The sequence below is a fragment of the Pavona decussata genome, unplaced genomic scaffold, assembly GCF_977016875.1.
Source record: "Pavona decussata unplaced genomic scaffold, jaPavDecu1.1 SCAFFOLD_84, whole genome shotgun sequence".
Lineage (NCBI taxonomy): Eukaryota > Metazoa > Cnidaria > Anthozoa > Scleractinia > Agariciidae > Pavona > Pavona decussata.
The window spans coordinates 1,716,605-1,730,947 of NW_028145502.1; the positions used below are offsets into that span (position 1 = coordinate 1,716,605).

The 14,343-nt window shown below is 37.8% G+C and overlaps 1 protein-coding gene across 2 annotated transcripts in view; it reads left to right on the forward strand.

The window, feature by feature from the left end:
* The first annotated feature begins 22 nt into the window (after positions 1-22).
* The window catches only part of LOC146475364 (DNA-directed RNA polymerase I subunit RPA1-like), a 43,325-nt gene continuing 29,004 nt past the window's right edge, over positions 23-14,343 (forward strand). For both annotated transcript variants that reach the window (XR_014865865.1, XM_085115761.1), the window contains exons 1-18: positions 23-455; positions 1,587-2,038; positions 2,402-2,652; positions 3,703-3,873; positions 4,198-4,344; positions 5,079-5,201; positions 5,760-5,857; positions 6,304-6,436; positions 7,724-7,807; positions 8,647-8,785; positions 9,612-9,726; positions 10,026-10,134; positions 10,289-10,372; positions 10,947-11,024; positions 11,139-11,231; positions 11,734-11,945; positions 12,479-12,881; positions 14,019-14,234. Coding sequence is in view for 1 of the 2 variants with exons in the window: in XM_085115761.1 (XP_084971887.1) it covers positions 91-455; positions 1,587-2,038; positions 2,402-2,652; positions 3,703-3,873; positions 4,198-4,344; positions 5,079-5,201; positions 5,760-5,857; positions 6,304-6,436; positions 7,724-7,807; positions 8,647-8,785; positions 9,612-9,726; positions 10,026-10,134; positions 10,289-10,372; positions 10,947-11,024; positions 11,139-11,231; positions 11,734-11,945; positions 12,479-12,881; positions 14,019-14,234 (3,273 nt within the window). In the remaining variant the exon portion in view is untranslated. The remainder of the gene's footprint in view (positions 456-1,586; positions 2,039-2,401; positions 2,653-3,702; positions 3,874-4,197; positions 4,345-5,078; positions 5,202-5,759; positions 5,858-6,303; positions 6,437-7,723; positions 7,808-8,646; positions 8,786-9,611; positions 9,727-10,025; positions 10,135-10,288; positions 10,373-10,946; positions 11,025-11,138; positions 11,232-11,733; positions 11,946-12,478; positions 12,882-14,018; positions 14,235-14,343) is intronic.

The window sequence follows — 14,343 nt, forward strand, 5'->3', positions numbered from 1 at the left end:
TACTCCACACGGACCTCCACACGTGGAAAAACGGAATTGAGGGAAGGTTTGCGCTGTATTTTTTCTTCGTTTTAGTGCATATAAACAAGTATGTTTGGAGCTAGTGCTGTTCCCTTCCATTACTTGCAAGGCGTCAGACTTTCTTTGTATTCGCCTGAGGAGATAAAGAAGCTCAGCGTTAAAAAGTTAACGAATCCAGAAACCTTCGATGCGCTGTTGCATCCAAACTTCGGTGGTCTGTACGACCCAGCGCTTGGTCCAACAGACAAGGATGATTTATGCGGTACTTGCGCGCAGAATTATATTTTCTGTCCTGGGCACTTTGGTCATTTGGAGCTCCCTTTGCCAGTGTATCATCCGTTGTTCTTCAAAGTTTTACAACAGATCTTGCGGTCTTCTTGTTTTAAATGCGGCCATCTGCTTATTTCCAGGAATGCCAGGCATGTCTTTCTCAGGTAAGGTGATCAAGCTAGCAGCTATGGAACCTTTCGGAGCATTGCAGACATGGGGATGATTTTCATTCAAATCTATGCTTTGCTTTCTTATATGGACCTTCAATACTCAAAGAATAGGTAGATTGCACGTTACGTCATGGCGGCGATTTTGGTGGTATGGTACAATAAGGTTTTTCTCCTCTGGGAGTTAACTTCCATTTTTATGCAAACCATGTGAGCAAATTGTCTTTTGTTTTTACCACCAACATGGCAGCAATGCAATCCACCTATAGAATCGAACTAGACGTTGATGGATCAAGTCTTGTCCTATCCCTGCCCCCCCCCTCCCCCCTTTGGGGTGGGTACTCCCCTATAATTATAAGCTATATACAGCTGTAGTTATTTGTGGACCCAAAGGGTATGGATTTGAACCATTTTGGCCTGTAAGTCTGAAAATGGATATGGATTTTACAGAAATGGTATGGATTCTAGAGACCAGGCCTGAAAATGGGCACAAACTTTTAGAGGCCAGGTGTGAAAAAGAGTACCAGAAAATTACATATTTTAGTCTGAAATAGGATCAGGGTTTGGAGAACCAAGCCGCATGCCTCCACCAAAAATTCCGAGGAGGTAACCCCCTGCACTGATCCACAAAGTTGTTCTCATTATAATTATACTGGAGAGGTTCTGTACAGGAGCAAATCTATAAACTTCTTAACCCTTTAAGCCCTAACAGTGATCAGCATTAAATTTCTCCTTGTAATATCAATTCTTATTCAACCACTGAGGCCATGAGAATTAAGGATATGTCTGTCACCCAAGGTGAATTTTCTTGATATTTGTAAAGAAAAGTATGGGGACAAGATAGGAAAATTTGTTCTTTGATATTTGTATGTACACTGTAACCACACATACATGTATAACCAGTACAGTTATGCTGCTCATGCATGGTTTGTCTGGAGATCGAGGTGCAAGGATCTATCTGGTACAAGATGTCCCACTTTCAGCACTGAGTGGTAGTAGTGCTCTTTTCCTAAAATCAGTCCAAAATTCTTTTGGTGGCACAATAGTTACATGTACACTGTACATGTACTAGGGTGAATATATGGTTGTGTAAAGGAGGAAATTAAAGTTTTCTACTTTCTCTTAAAGCCAGATGAAGGTACTGGATTATGGGTTAATTGCGGTCGCTGAAGAACTTCAACATGTTGCCAATAATGTAATGGACCCTGATGATTCAAATAAAAGCACAAGTGACATTCAAGATGAAGATGTGTGTTCTGCTCTAGACAAACATGTAAAAAAGGCATTGAAAGGTTTGGACAAGGCAGAAGCTAGGGTCAAAGCTGTGGCCAAAAATGTCACCAACTTTAGGCATCAGATTATTAAAGAATTCATGAGTAGCTACATGGTTAACAAGAGACATTATTGTCCAGTTTGCGAAGCTCCTTCTCGTGAAGTACGGAGTGAACACAGCAGCCGTTTGTTTTTGAAAGGATTGTCAGTTAGGGAGGCTAACAAGTGGATACAGACACGAGTTATCAAAACTCACATGGCTAAACAGTCAGATACTACAGCAAATATTATGGACGAAAATGATATAGGTTAGTTTGAAATCATGATAATCAGGGACAAGTTGCATAAAACTTAGCGGCGGGCTTAAATGCTATTGTCAGACGTTAAAATACTGAATGTGACTGGGCTGAAGGTCTGGGGTTAGCAGTTACGCCTGATGTTAAACTTTATGCAACTCACCCCTGGGCTCTTGTTAGATGTGAATTTTAAGTCACCTGTGACAAATCTGTTGCTTTGTGAGTAAAATTAATTATACCAATAAGAAGCCTATTCACCCATTACATCAAGTTCTCATTAAGTATACTCAGCAGTAACAAGTACAGTGTATGACTAATACATACTAAATTATTGCAAAAATAATTATTATTAAAAATATTGAATTTATTTTTAAGAAAATGGACCAGCAAATATTCCACTTCCCTCTGGAGATGGCAAAGATGATGAATTGAAGAAGCTCACAAAACAGACTTACCTGACTCCTCTTGAGGTCAAAAACCAAATCTTTAAAATTTGGGAAAACTATGGTGAATTTCTTGACATTCTTTTTGGAGCATATCCATCTCCAACTGCCAAGAGAAAGTGTTCTTCTGCCGATATGTTCTTTCTCGAAGTCTTTCCTGTTCCTCCTTCAAGATTTCGACCTGTAAGTAATGCAGTCATGTGTAAAAGTCTATGTTGTAATAATGGCAGTACTGCTTCTCTTCCCTTTGAGAGAAGTTCAAGGAACACTTTACTACATGTAAAATAGCTTTAAGTAACAAGGCTGTTGCCTTGGAAAATTTTCAAGGAGTCCACAAGGCCAAAAGCCACAAAGTAAGGAGCCCAACATGTAATGTGTTAGGTGTGGTTGCAAAAAAGTTAGGCTCGTATGGAGCATTTTCTTTGACACCCCATGATGGTAAAATAATGAGGACAGGCCAACTACAACTCCTATTGGTCTAGATAAGAAGTACATGACTTTCAAAGCTTTGCTCTTACAATGTACGAGTACGTTTTTCAAAGATCTCTCTTTTCTGTACGAAAGTAGGGGAGGGTCTTTGTAGATCTCTCTTAGCAGAGGTTGATTTTCTATCAAATGCCATTTACTCATCAGAATGGTTTTTAGGTTAGGCACAGAAGGGCGATATTCCGTAACAAACAGCAAAATGTTTTTGCCCGTCTTTTGTTTGTTTTGTAATCCCAACATTCTTTCGCTGAAATTGACTTCTGAGAGAGTTTTATCTTACTGTATATAAGGTTATCAGGGTAACCTCTGTTGCGTAATCTCTGTTTGAATAGAGTAATGTTTTCTGCCGGGCTCCTGTTAGGCAGCAGCCTTGAATAATAAGTAGAGTAGTAATACATTAATTATTTTATTTGTGCAGTACTGTAGTTGCTTGGTGCTTTTGAAACTCTGTTTTACAAAAACAAGAACTTCAAACCAGTTGCCATACAGTGCATTGGTTGAGAAAGTATCCATTTTCCTCCACTGAGACTTTTTATTTCAACCCATTTACCCTGCATGCTTTCCTTTAGAGGTCTTGGCATTTGACTCTCCTCTACCCCCTCAGAATTTTCATGACCCTCCATGGGGTGGGTGCGGAAAATTTTTCGAACCTTGTGATCACCATCAAAATGGTTGCTACAAACTATATACATGTACATGTAACTTTTTTCACAAAATAAAATTATATTTTCAATTGATAATTTGCAGATATCAAGTCTTGGGGATAAGCAGTTTGAGAATCCACAGACTGGAAATTTGAACAAGATAATGAAGGACTGTGTGTTGGTGAAGGAATGTCTCAGGGACTTGAACAAACCTACAACTGAAGAAGCTGATGGACAAGTTAATGCGCAACCAGAAAAGAAGAAGAAGGGTTTTGTATGTAAACTACATGTATGCACTTCCCTCTCCTCTATACTTGGAATTTTTGACTGCACATTGTTGCACATTATACGCCAGTTAGCTGCACGTGGCAGTGACCAACTTGAAAGCCTAAGTTCCTTTGGTCACTGCGCACATTTTACTTTTCATGTTTATGTAATGAAGTGTTGTCTTTATGTTACTTTTGTGATGTATTGTAATTTCCTTTTGTAGTAAACTCTTGAAATGGTACATAATAAAAAAAAAGCTGAAATCTGAAATCTGTTTATTGTTTAATTAGTTATTTACATATTTTATAATGTTTTCTTTTTTCACATCAAGGGTAAAAATGCTCCTGTCACAGTACATGGTAAAACACCAACAGAAAGGCTTCATAATGCTTGGCTCAAATTACAGACAGATGTCAACTGTTGTATAGACAGCGATCTTGATAAGATGTCTACCATCAAATTTCCAGGAATAAGACAGGTATAGTGTAAGCTGTACATGATTTGTAATGCTGTGGTGCTTGTGTATAAATCACCTACAGTCACAGTGCACAGATGTTGTAGGTTAAAATGGATCCAGGTTAAAATGATTTCAACCCAGGTTGATTCGTATTTTCCTTTGTTAAGGTTGGGTAATAATTATTTCCATCTGAAACAAAGGAAAACACAAATCAACCTATACTAGGTTGAAATCGTTTTAACCTGGGATTCATTTTGACCTACAACACAGATACATTTTGGTTCATTCATGCATTTAGGAGCTCGTTTCAAATTCCATTCACTGAACAATCCAGCTGGCCCACCGGAAATGACACTTTCACTAAACTCTGATTTCAGTTGTATACAGTGACTTGAAGCATTGGACCACCCCCTCCCTCACTTCCCCTCAGATGAGATCTGCTCATCCATCCATGGGTACCCCCCAAAGTTTCCTTTAGTTTTGTACATGTATGCTAGTACTGCTTTGAACATCTTGTTAGACAAAGACAGTTTCTAGACTATACTGTGCCTGGTAATAACAGGATTGATGTACAATGTAGAGGGTTGAAAACAAATTTCCAATGACCTTCTGACTAAAAATTCAATAAAGTTATGCCCCCTTACAAGTCAATCAGGATACTTTTACCCTCCACAAGTTGTAGAAGTTGGTTATGTTTGACTTATTACTTTTAATTACGTGTTTGACGTCAATTTTATTTTATTTTTAAATTACAGCTTCTTGAGAAGAAAGAAGGCTTGTTTCGGAAGCACATGATGGGGAAGAGAGTAGATTATGCTTGTAGATCTGTTATTTCTCCTGATCCATATCTGAGTGTGAATGAGATTGGAATCCCAGAGGTAAGAGATCAGTACTGGAAATAATTTTCCTTACTTACAGTGTACATGTAACAAGATATGGGTCCTTCCAAAATCTTTAGTGTGAGTAGATGTAAATTGCAAAATATTCTGGTCACCCACCATCTTGGAGTTTTATTCAAGACACCATTTTAAATATTATTCCTACATCTGGACTAATGTACTTACCTTTTATTTTAAAACTTTTATTGAATCAGATACATGTACATTCTCAGACCTGAAGTTTTCAATTCAATGTTATTTCGAAGTGAGCCCTCTCGATGAGTTTTTTTTTCTCTCTTAGGGCAAACTTCAACAATAAAATATGTTTAAATAAAAAAAAAATGTGCTCATCTGGGAGCCAGCGGTTTTGCTTCCTGCAGATGGTGATTTTTTACTTCTTAGTTCACATATTTAACTTTGCAAAAAACCTCTTATGTTTTGGACTTAGCAGTTGGATCTTGCTCCAGTCCCTGTTGTACATTATTTTGTTACCTACTATAACTACAAAACATTTTGACAGGACTGTGTACTTACTGGTAATGTCTGTTTTTGTTGAAGGTTTTTGCATTAAAGTTGACATATCCTCAACCTGTAACTCACTGGAATGTCAAGGAACTGAGACAGGCTGTTATCAATGGTCCTCTCCAGCATCCTGGGTGGGTTAAATTTCCATTGACTTTATTGAACTCGTGGCTTGTTAGTTTTGGTTGGTCGGTCAGTCAGTCATTGTCTGTGACTAAACTCTAAGCGTCGCAAAGGTTAGGGGGTCGTTGAACTGATATCGAACACATTGATCAACGAACGTACAATCCGTTTTGATTTATTCCAATTGAATGATGTTTGATAACGTCAAACTAAAATACAAACAAAAGGTTCAGAAATATGATCCATCACTAATATCTAACCTTAGATAATACCTAACTTGATGGCTGTAACATTGTCAGTGAATCAGTCATTAAGTAATCATCTCATTTGTCAATTCATCAGTGGGTTAAATTTCCATTGACTTTATTGAGTGGCATGTTAGTTTTGGTTGGTTGGTCTGTCAGTCAGCGTCAGTGAATCAGTAATTAAGGGATCATCTCATTTGTTAATTCATCAGTGCCACTCTTGTGGAGCAAGAAGACGGTAAACGAACTCTGCTCAGTAAAACTGATCCAAACCAAAGGCAAGCTATTGCTAAACGTCTACTCACACCATCCACTGACATGAAAGTTGTCAGTCCTTGTAAAAAGGTAAACACCACCACTTACACTGTACATGTAATATTACAGTCAATCCACGTCATGCATGGCCGATATTTTTGAAATTTGAACAGAGTTTTGAAATTTACAGGTCAGTTTTGAACATTGCCAATGAGATTTCAGAGTTCCCATAGAAATTTCCCTAGTTTATTGATGGTGTAAAGCTATGAATTTTTCTTTACATTACAGCATTAAGTAATTCAAGTATGTTGAATCTTTTTTTTTCTTTTAATGAGTCTTTTTTGGAAAGATTTCCAGAGAAATGTTGAACAATCCATTCACATGTCGGACATTACAAAAAGAAATTCGAATGTCTATTTCATTCTGAGACTCGGAAATACTGGTCACGCTTGACGTGAATTGACTCTAATTATTTTAAATTGGTGCTTGTAATGTTTCAGGACTAATTTATACATGTCAAAGAAGTAATATATCAAACACGAGAAAGCGTGTTTCATCAGATATCCAAACACTGAGAAGTAGGTTGAAAAAACGAGGCGCAGCCGAGTTTTTTTAAACGACTTCGAGGTGTTTGGATATCCGATGAAAGACACTTTCAAGTGTTTGATATGGCTTCTCAAATGATCAATAATTCTTGGAGAAATTCAAGGCTAAAGTTGGCAAAATTTTATGGTAATTAAGATCACATATCCAAACCACGGTCACGGTAATGATTTTCTTTGTTTTCTCTTGATGAATTATTAATGAGTTTGAGAATGTTATGTATTGTCTTGTTCAACATAGTTTCACTTTAAGCAAATGACTAACCAAACAATCCTGTGATCCTTGCGTTCTAAGTAGATAGGATTAAATTTTTAATACAGTTTATGCAAAGGGGGGCCAGGAAAGCTTAATGATAACCTGTAGAAATTTTGGAGCCAAAATGAATGAGGGGCTTGGCACTGGGATTGGAGGTCCAAATCTCACTTTGACCACCAATTGAAGGGGTGCGTGGAATTGAAGGCTCTAAGTGACTTTTGATGTAAGGTGTAATTCTCCTTAGCTTTTGTTTCACAAGCAAATACAAGGCAATTTGGCAGGAGAATCTAGCAATTTATCAGAAGTTGCTTAGGGCTTTTTCCCAGGCACCCCTTCAGTTGGAGTTGTTATATAATGTTAGAGCTGAGCTAAATTTGATTGAACCACGTGACTTTTTTGTAGTACTCCTCATCCACAATATAAACAGCCAGCTGGTCTTTCTTGTGCCATCAATAGCACTCACACAGATCCAACTTAAAATAACATTATTTTTATTAAACTGTTTTGTTTATTGAACAGGTCTATCGTCACCTTCAGAATGGTGATGTGTTGTTATTAAACAGACAACCAACTCTTCATAGGCCAAGCATGATGGCTCACAAGGTACGCAAGTCATAGACTTACTGCAAACTCTTCTGGTAACTTACAGTTGATTTGCTGACAACTCAGCCTTACTTGCTAGTTAAAAAAAGTTATTTGCTCTTTGAACAACTGGGTCCAGGTGCATTGAAAAGACTACTTCCAATATAATATTATTAAAATTCTAGCTTGGCTACGAGGCTTGGGGGAATATAAAAAGAAAACAATTTTTTTAAAAATATTTTTCACTTCTGAACCTCACTGTAATTATTTCTTTTGTTAGAATTTCTTTTGCTAGAATTTTTATGTAACGTGGTGACCCTGAAATGGGCTAGCATCTCATCCAGGGGGAGTAGCAATACTCCTACACTGCAGTTGCTTCATGTTACAATGACAGGGTTAAGGTCCAGGGTCCACTAGTTGTTCAAAGCCCGATTAAGCTAATCCTGGGTTAGCGTGAATTTTGATTTGAGTTTAATTTCCAATCAATAAAGATTTTCACAAAAGATTTTTGCCCCTCAGTTTTGATGACCATGTAGACTTGTCTACTTGTCTTTATCATTAGCTTAAAATTAGCTTTCAAAAACATCTTTATCGAGCAAGCTGATGTCCTCAGTTATTTTTTAATTGTGGAGTAGTCTTAATCGGCTTTCGAACAACCGGGCCCTGTAGTATGGGCCACCTGTAGCTTATGTAGTAACTCTGACTTTTAACCAATCCCAACTCCCTTTCCCTGCAAGGTTTCTTGCCACAGTTGTTTCCTTTCAACACAACTTAATTCAACTCACTGCCTTACGAAGTTTCTAAATTTAGTTTGCCAATACATTAACCTAATATATAGGTTTGTTTGGTGTTGTTTCCAGGCTCGTATTCTTCCAGGAGAGAAAACCATTCGCCTTCACTATGCTAACTGCAAGTCATACAATGCTGACTTTGATGGTGATGAGATGAATGCTCACTTTCCTCAGAATGAGCTTGCCAGAGCTGAAGCATACAACCTAGGTAATAAAGATTCATAAATTGGCTAATAGTCAAAAGGTAGAAGGCAGCGACCAACAGTACTGCGCCCCCGTAGCGGCCTACTTGGTCTTGATGTGTTAATGATAGAGCACTTTTCATTGAATCATACGTGATGTAGTTTATGTTGTCATACTTGGATGTGACTGCATGGTTTTTCGGGTTTTCACTTGGTTTTCGTTGATTTGTAAACAGTGGAAATTATGCCTTAAATGACTTGGTTTAAATTTTGGTCTGTGGTTTAGTCTGAACATGATGTTAAGTCTTTAATTTATTATTTATCTTTATTATTTGTTATTCTATCTTTATTATTTATCTTATTATCTTTAATTTATTATTTATTTATTAACTTATTATTTATTATTTATGTAATTTTGCATTTGTAAACTTTATCGCAATTCAGCTCTTGGCTGCAAGTTTTTAAGGTGAATAAACTATCTATCTATCTATCTCATTATCAATAAATGCTTCTAAGTGTCATCAAATGTCGTTTCAATGGCTCAATGATTGTAAGTTGTGCGTGAGATTGGAGAGCCAAGTCCTGAATTAAGTTGCTTGACTCTGTAAATAACTGGATATGACCTGAAATTTAATGACCTTGTTAAAATTGACTGATCCCTTCCCACGGTGTAGACTGTTCATTTATAAGTTAAGACTTCACTTCAGAGAATTTGCATGGTACTGCATGTATCTTACATAAAAGTTTGGTGATGCCAATGAATATTCAAAATGACAAGTGAACTGCACTCATGTATAACCTGTACAGTGCCAGACTCCAAAATATATTTTTCTGTGAATTTCTTTGTCTCAGCCAGCACAAATTACCAGTACTTGGTACCAAAGGATGGCACCCCACTCAGTGGACTCATCCAGGATCACATGGTAGCAGGTGTGAGGATGACAATCAGGGGACGTATGTTCAACAGGTGAACAAATCAACTATCCTATCTTTTATTTTTATTATTATGATCCATAAATTATTATTTTCTTTTTTGTTTACCACGAGATGTAACTGGATCACAGCATTGTGACTATTCACTACTGCAACCTACTGCTATTGCTCTCCTTTAATGGACAAGGTCCAATTGTAGCGTGTATTGAATTATTGTGTTATTTTCTTTGAATTAATGTTGACTGTGAAGTGTACTTGTCTTGACCAGTTGCGTAAAATTAGTTGACTTGTATGACAGGCTGATAAATCTCAGTGTTTATTTTATCTATGCAGATCAGACTACCAGCAGCTTGTCTACAGTGCTCTGAGCTTTAAGAGCACCAAGATCAAGTTGTTGAAGCCATGCATTGTTAGACCTTGTCAGCTTTGGTCAGGAAAGCAGGTTAGTGCATGGAGTGGATGACTGCTAAGTGGTCAGTGCACTCATAATTCACTCTCTCTCCTGTGGAATGGTCTTATTCACAAACACAAGCACCAATTTGATGGTACTGATTGCCAATAAATATTTTGAAAATGGTACATGTATTACTTTACAGGTTGTGTCCACTGTGTTGATTAACCTTATTCCTCCAGAAGCTAAGCTCCTGAGCATGCAAGGCAAAGCAAAAATAGCGGGAAAGGTAAGAAGTCATTGTTTGTATGTAGTTCTCACTTATCCAGGGAATGACTGTGTGGGAGAAATCCCACTTACCTTAAGGACGGTGCCTACTAATACTGATTGAAGTATTTTTGTGGGGTTATGACTATGCGGGATAAAAGATCTTAGCAAGGGCTATTGAAATCTAAAAAGAAAATTGGGGGGAACCACGCATTTATCAGAGATAATTAAGCAACAATATTTCTAAAAAACCCTAAAATATAAAGCAATGTCGCACAGTTTTTCCTAAATTGAAGCTTAATTATCTCTGAAAAATGCATGGTTACCCCCAATTTTCTTTTGGGGTACCAAGAGCACTTGCTATGTTCTGTTTTCTCCACATAGTTTTAAACTGCGCCAAAATATCCCTGTATTAGTGAGCACTACCCGTCGGAAACCCGGGTATCTTGAGATGTGCAGAATCTATGTGCAGTAACAATAGTACTCACCGTCCTTAAGATGCTTAATGTATTTTGGTCCTGGTTTTTACATGACATAATTACACTGTAATACATTTTTTTGTGATTTGTTTCACCGTTTGTTTGTCTTTTCTGAAGAACTGGATCACTGGCAAACCAAAACAGTCGTTTCTTGGAATTCCTTTGCTAAAGGGTGATAACATGTCTGAGGCTGAGGTTGGTAAATTTATTATTAATAGAACCAAAATCTGTTTTACCCTTAAATAATTTCTAACTAAACAGCAAATTATTTATTTTTATTATTTTACTGTCTTGTACTGTACTATATAGGTTGTAATCCGTCAAGGTGAGCTATTGTGTGGTGTGTTAGACAAAGCACATTATGGACCCACTCCATTTGGATTGGTGCACTGTTGCAATGAGGTATACAAAATAACTATATATTTAACTAGTAATAATCAAAGATTAGCAAGTGCATTCAATGTCACCAGGCTCTCTCTGCTTTGCCAAGTTGGTGATGATGTCATCAGCCCCTGCAAAATCTGCGTGGGGATGCCAGATATGTGTCCCAAGATCCATTCATCCATTTGCTGTCCCATACAATCTCAAATCCAATCTGTATAAGGAGTGCGTTCTTTCTACATGTACATCAAATGCAATTATATCCAGCTACATGAAGGTTTGAAGCATGGCAATTTGGATTCAAGGTCTGGTGTTCAACAGCATTGATCACTTCTATTTTAAAAATAGAAGAAAGACTCACACAGTTATTTACACAACTTCAAAAGAAAGCCTGAAAAATATATGCTTCATATTATAATTATTCATATTCAACATTACTTCTGTATGCACCTCCATGCAATTCACAAACAGTAAAGACTCCTGAGTTCAAATCATTCAATATCAGATTAATGTTTCCTTTCAGTTGTACGGTGGAGCAATGGCTGGTGACCTTCTTACCTCATTAGCCAGAGTGTTCACCACATTCCTGCAATTCCATGGCTTCACTCTTGGTGTTGAGGACGTCCTGGTGAAGGAGAAGGCAGACAAGAAAAGGCACAAGTACATAAAGAAGGGGAGAACAGCTGGCGACGAAGCTGCCATTGAAGCTGTTGGTCTTCCAGATGACTGTGAGAGGTAAAACATGCATTTTATTTGTGAATGAAAGTAGATATTGTGTTGTGTTCAGAAAAACCTTTGAAGGAAGCACCAAAGGTTAGAGATTGCCCATGATAACACCTTGCTGTTACTGTAACAGTGGCAGGTCTAGGGGAGGAGCCAGGGGCCTGCTCCCATCCCCACGACCATTCTTTTCGACTGAAATTGACCAGGGGTCCATTCCTCGAAATTCCTGATAACTTACCGGGCCCAATAACTAAATTTTTAAATGCTTTTTCGCCGATTACAGGTGGTCAATGTTTTCACAGAATTATAAAGATTTTAAAATTTAGCGTTACGAAGCTTATTAAAAATTGACTTCTGCTGAGAGACGTTTATCACCACAAGGACTTTTCAGGTCCAGTAAGTTACCAGGACTTAAAGAAACGGCCCCCAGGGCCGGTAGGACTGACATGCTGAATGCAGTAAAAGAAATGTGTTGAGGAAAGTGAGGAGAATGTATTTTGATGCAGAGGCTTTAAGGATTATTATGTGCAAAACTTTGGTTTCAGATCGGTACTGGAGCAGAAACTACAGGAAATTCACCACAGTAAAGACGGCAGTGACATGAAGCAGCTTGACTTGAGCATGAAGAAGAAAACAGATCACTATCAAGACCTCATTAACAAAGCATGCATTCCATTTGGCCTCCTCAAAAGATTTCCTGACAACAACCTTCAGTTGATGGTGCAATCTGGCGCTAAGGGATCGTCTGTGAACTGTATGCAGATCTCATGTCTACTGGGGCAGATTGAACTGGAGGGGCGTCGGCCCCCGCTTATGCTTAGCGGCAGATCTCTGCCGTCATTCCTGCCATATGATACTAGCCCCAGGGCTGGAGGATTTGTTGATGGAAGGTTCTTGACTGGGATAAGGCCTCAAGAATATTTCTTTCACTGTATGGCGGGTAGAGAGGTACAAAATTGATAAATTGATGCATGCTCTACAGAGATGCTTACTGTACAAAATAATAAAAAAATAATTGTTCTACATTTGGATTAGATTAGATTTAGATACACAGTTTTAAAAGGATAAAAATTAGTGAAGAAAACACAACATTTCAATGTCGTCCTGACATCTTTAATTTTCAAGTGACAAATTAAAATTCAAAACGGACTTAATATATCCGTTTGTTTTGAATATTTAATTTGTCACTTGAAAATGATGTCATGGCGACTTCGGAACATTGTTTTTTCTTCGCTAATTTTTATCCTTAATGATGGTACAGTTCGAGAAAAATATCCATACTCACCCCATGGAAGGTCATCGGAAATCCCTGGGGCAAGGGAAGTCAAAATTTTAGAGCAAAGCACGAAACTAAACTGGTATTTCCTGGGAAGGTATGGGTGCAAAATAAAAAAACCTTCCATGGGGAGTATGGATATTTTCTGGAACTGCACTTGCCTCGGACGGAATATTTTTAATGTCTTTTCACTCGACGCTATGCTGGTGATTATAACTTGAGAAGTCTTGAAGGGAAACTCTCTTTGCCCAAACCAAATACAAATTACCTGAAACGAAACTTTTGCTATAGCGAGGCTTGTCTGTGGAATAACTTGCCCCAAGACTTAAAAAACGCTGGCTCTATTGGGAACTTTACACGACTTCTCAAGAAGGTATCTGACATATCGAATTCCCACACGGTAAAACCGTAATCATGTAGAACAGTTGTAGTGATATTTAGTTTTAACTTTTAGCTCAACTGATGATTCTCCGTGATTAAATAAAGTTATACCTTACTACAACTCTAAATTACAACTCTAAATTTTCCAATCAAAATGTACAGTATGTGTGAGAGGCAGGCTTGAACTTAATTGCCTGAAAATGATACCAAAATGCTTGCAGTTTATCCGGATCTTATGTCGTATTGGTTTTCTTTCTCAACACAATAAACGGTGCAGAAATAATTCTAGGGTGTATCGTTTTCTTAGTTCCAGCAGGTGGAAATCTTTATTATTGTGGTTCAGCTTCAGGTGGGAAAATCGATACTCATGGATAAAGTGTTTAATCAAAGGGTTGAATTGAATTGAAAGTTGAATTTTTTTCATTCAGGGCCTTGTTGACACTGCAGTAAAAACAAGTCGCAGTGGTTACCTTCAGCGCTGCCTTATTAAACATCTGGAAGGTCTGCAAGTCAATTATGACCTGACTGTTCGAGATAGTGATAGCTCTGTAGTGCAGTTTTACTATGGTGAAGATGGCTTGGATGTCATGAAGACTTCTTTCCTGTCTGAGAAGCAGTTTCCTTTCATGGCAGGCAATTTCAAGGTTTGTGGCACGAACTTCTGGGCCCGGTTGTTCAAAAGCCGATTAACGCTTATGCACGATTACAAGTTAGCTGAGGGTTTCATCTCGCTCATTAAACATTATTTTAAAG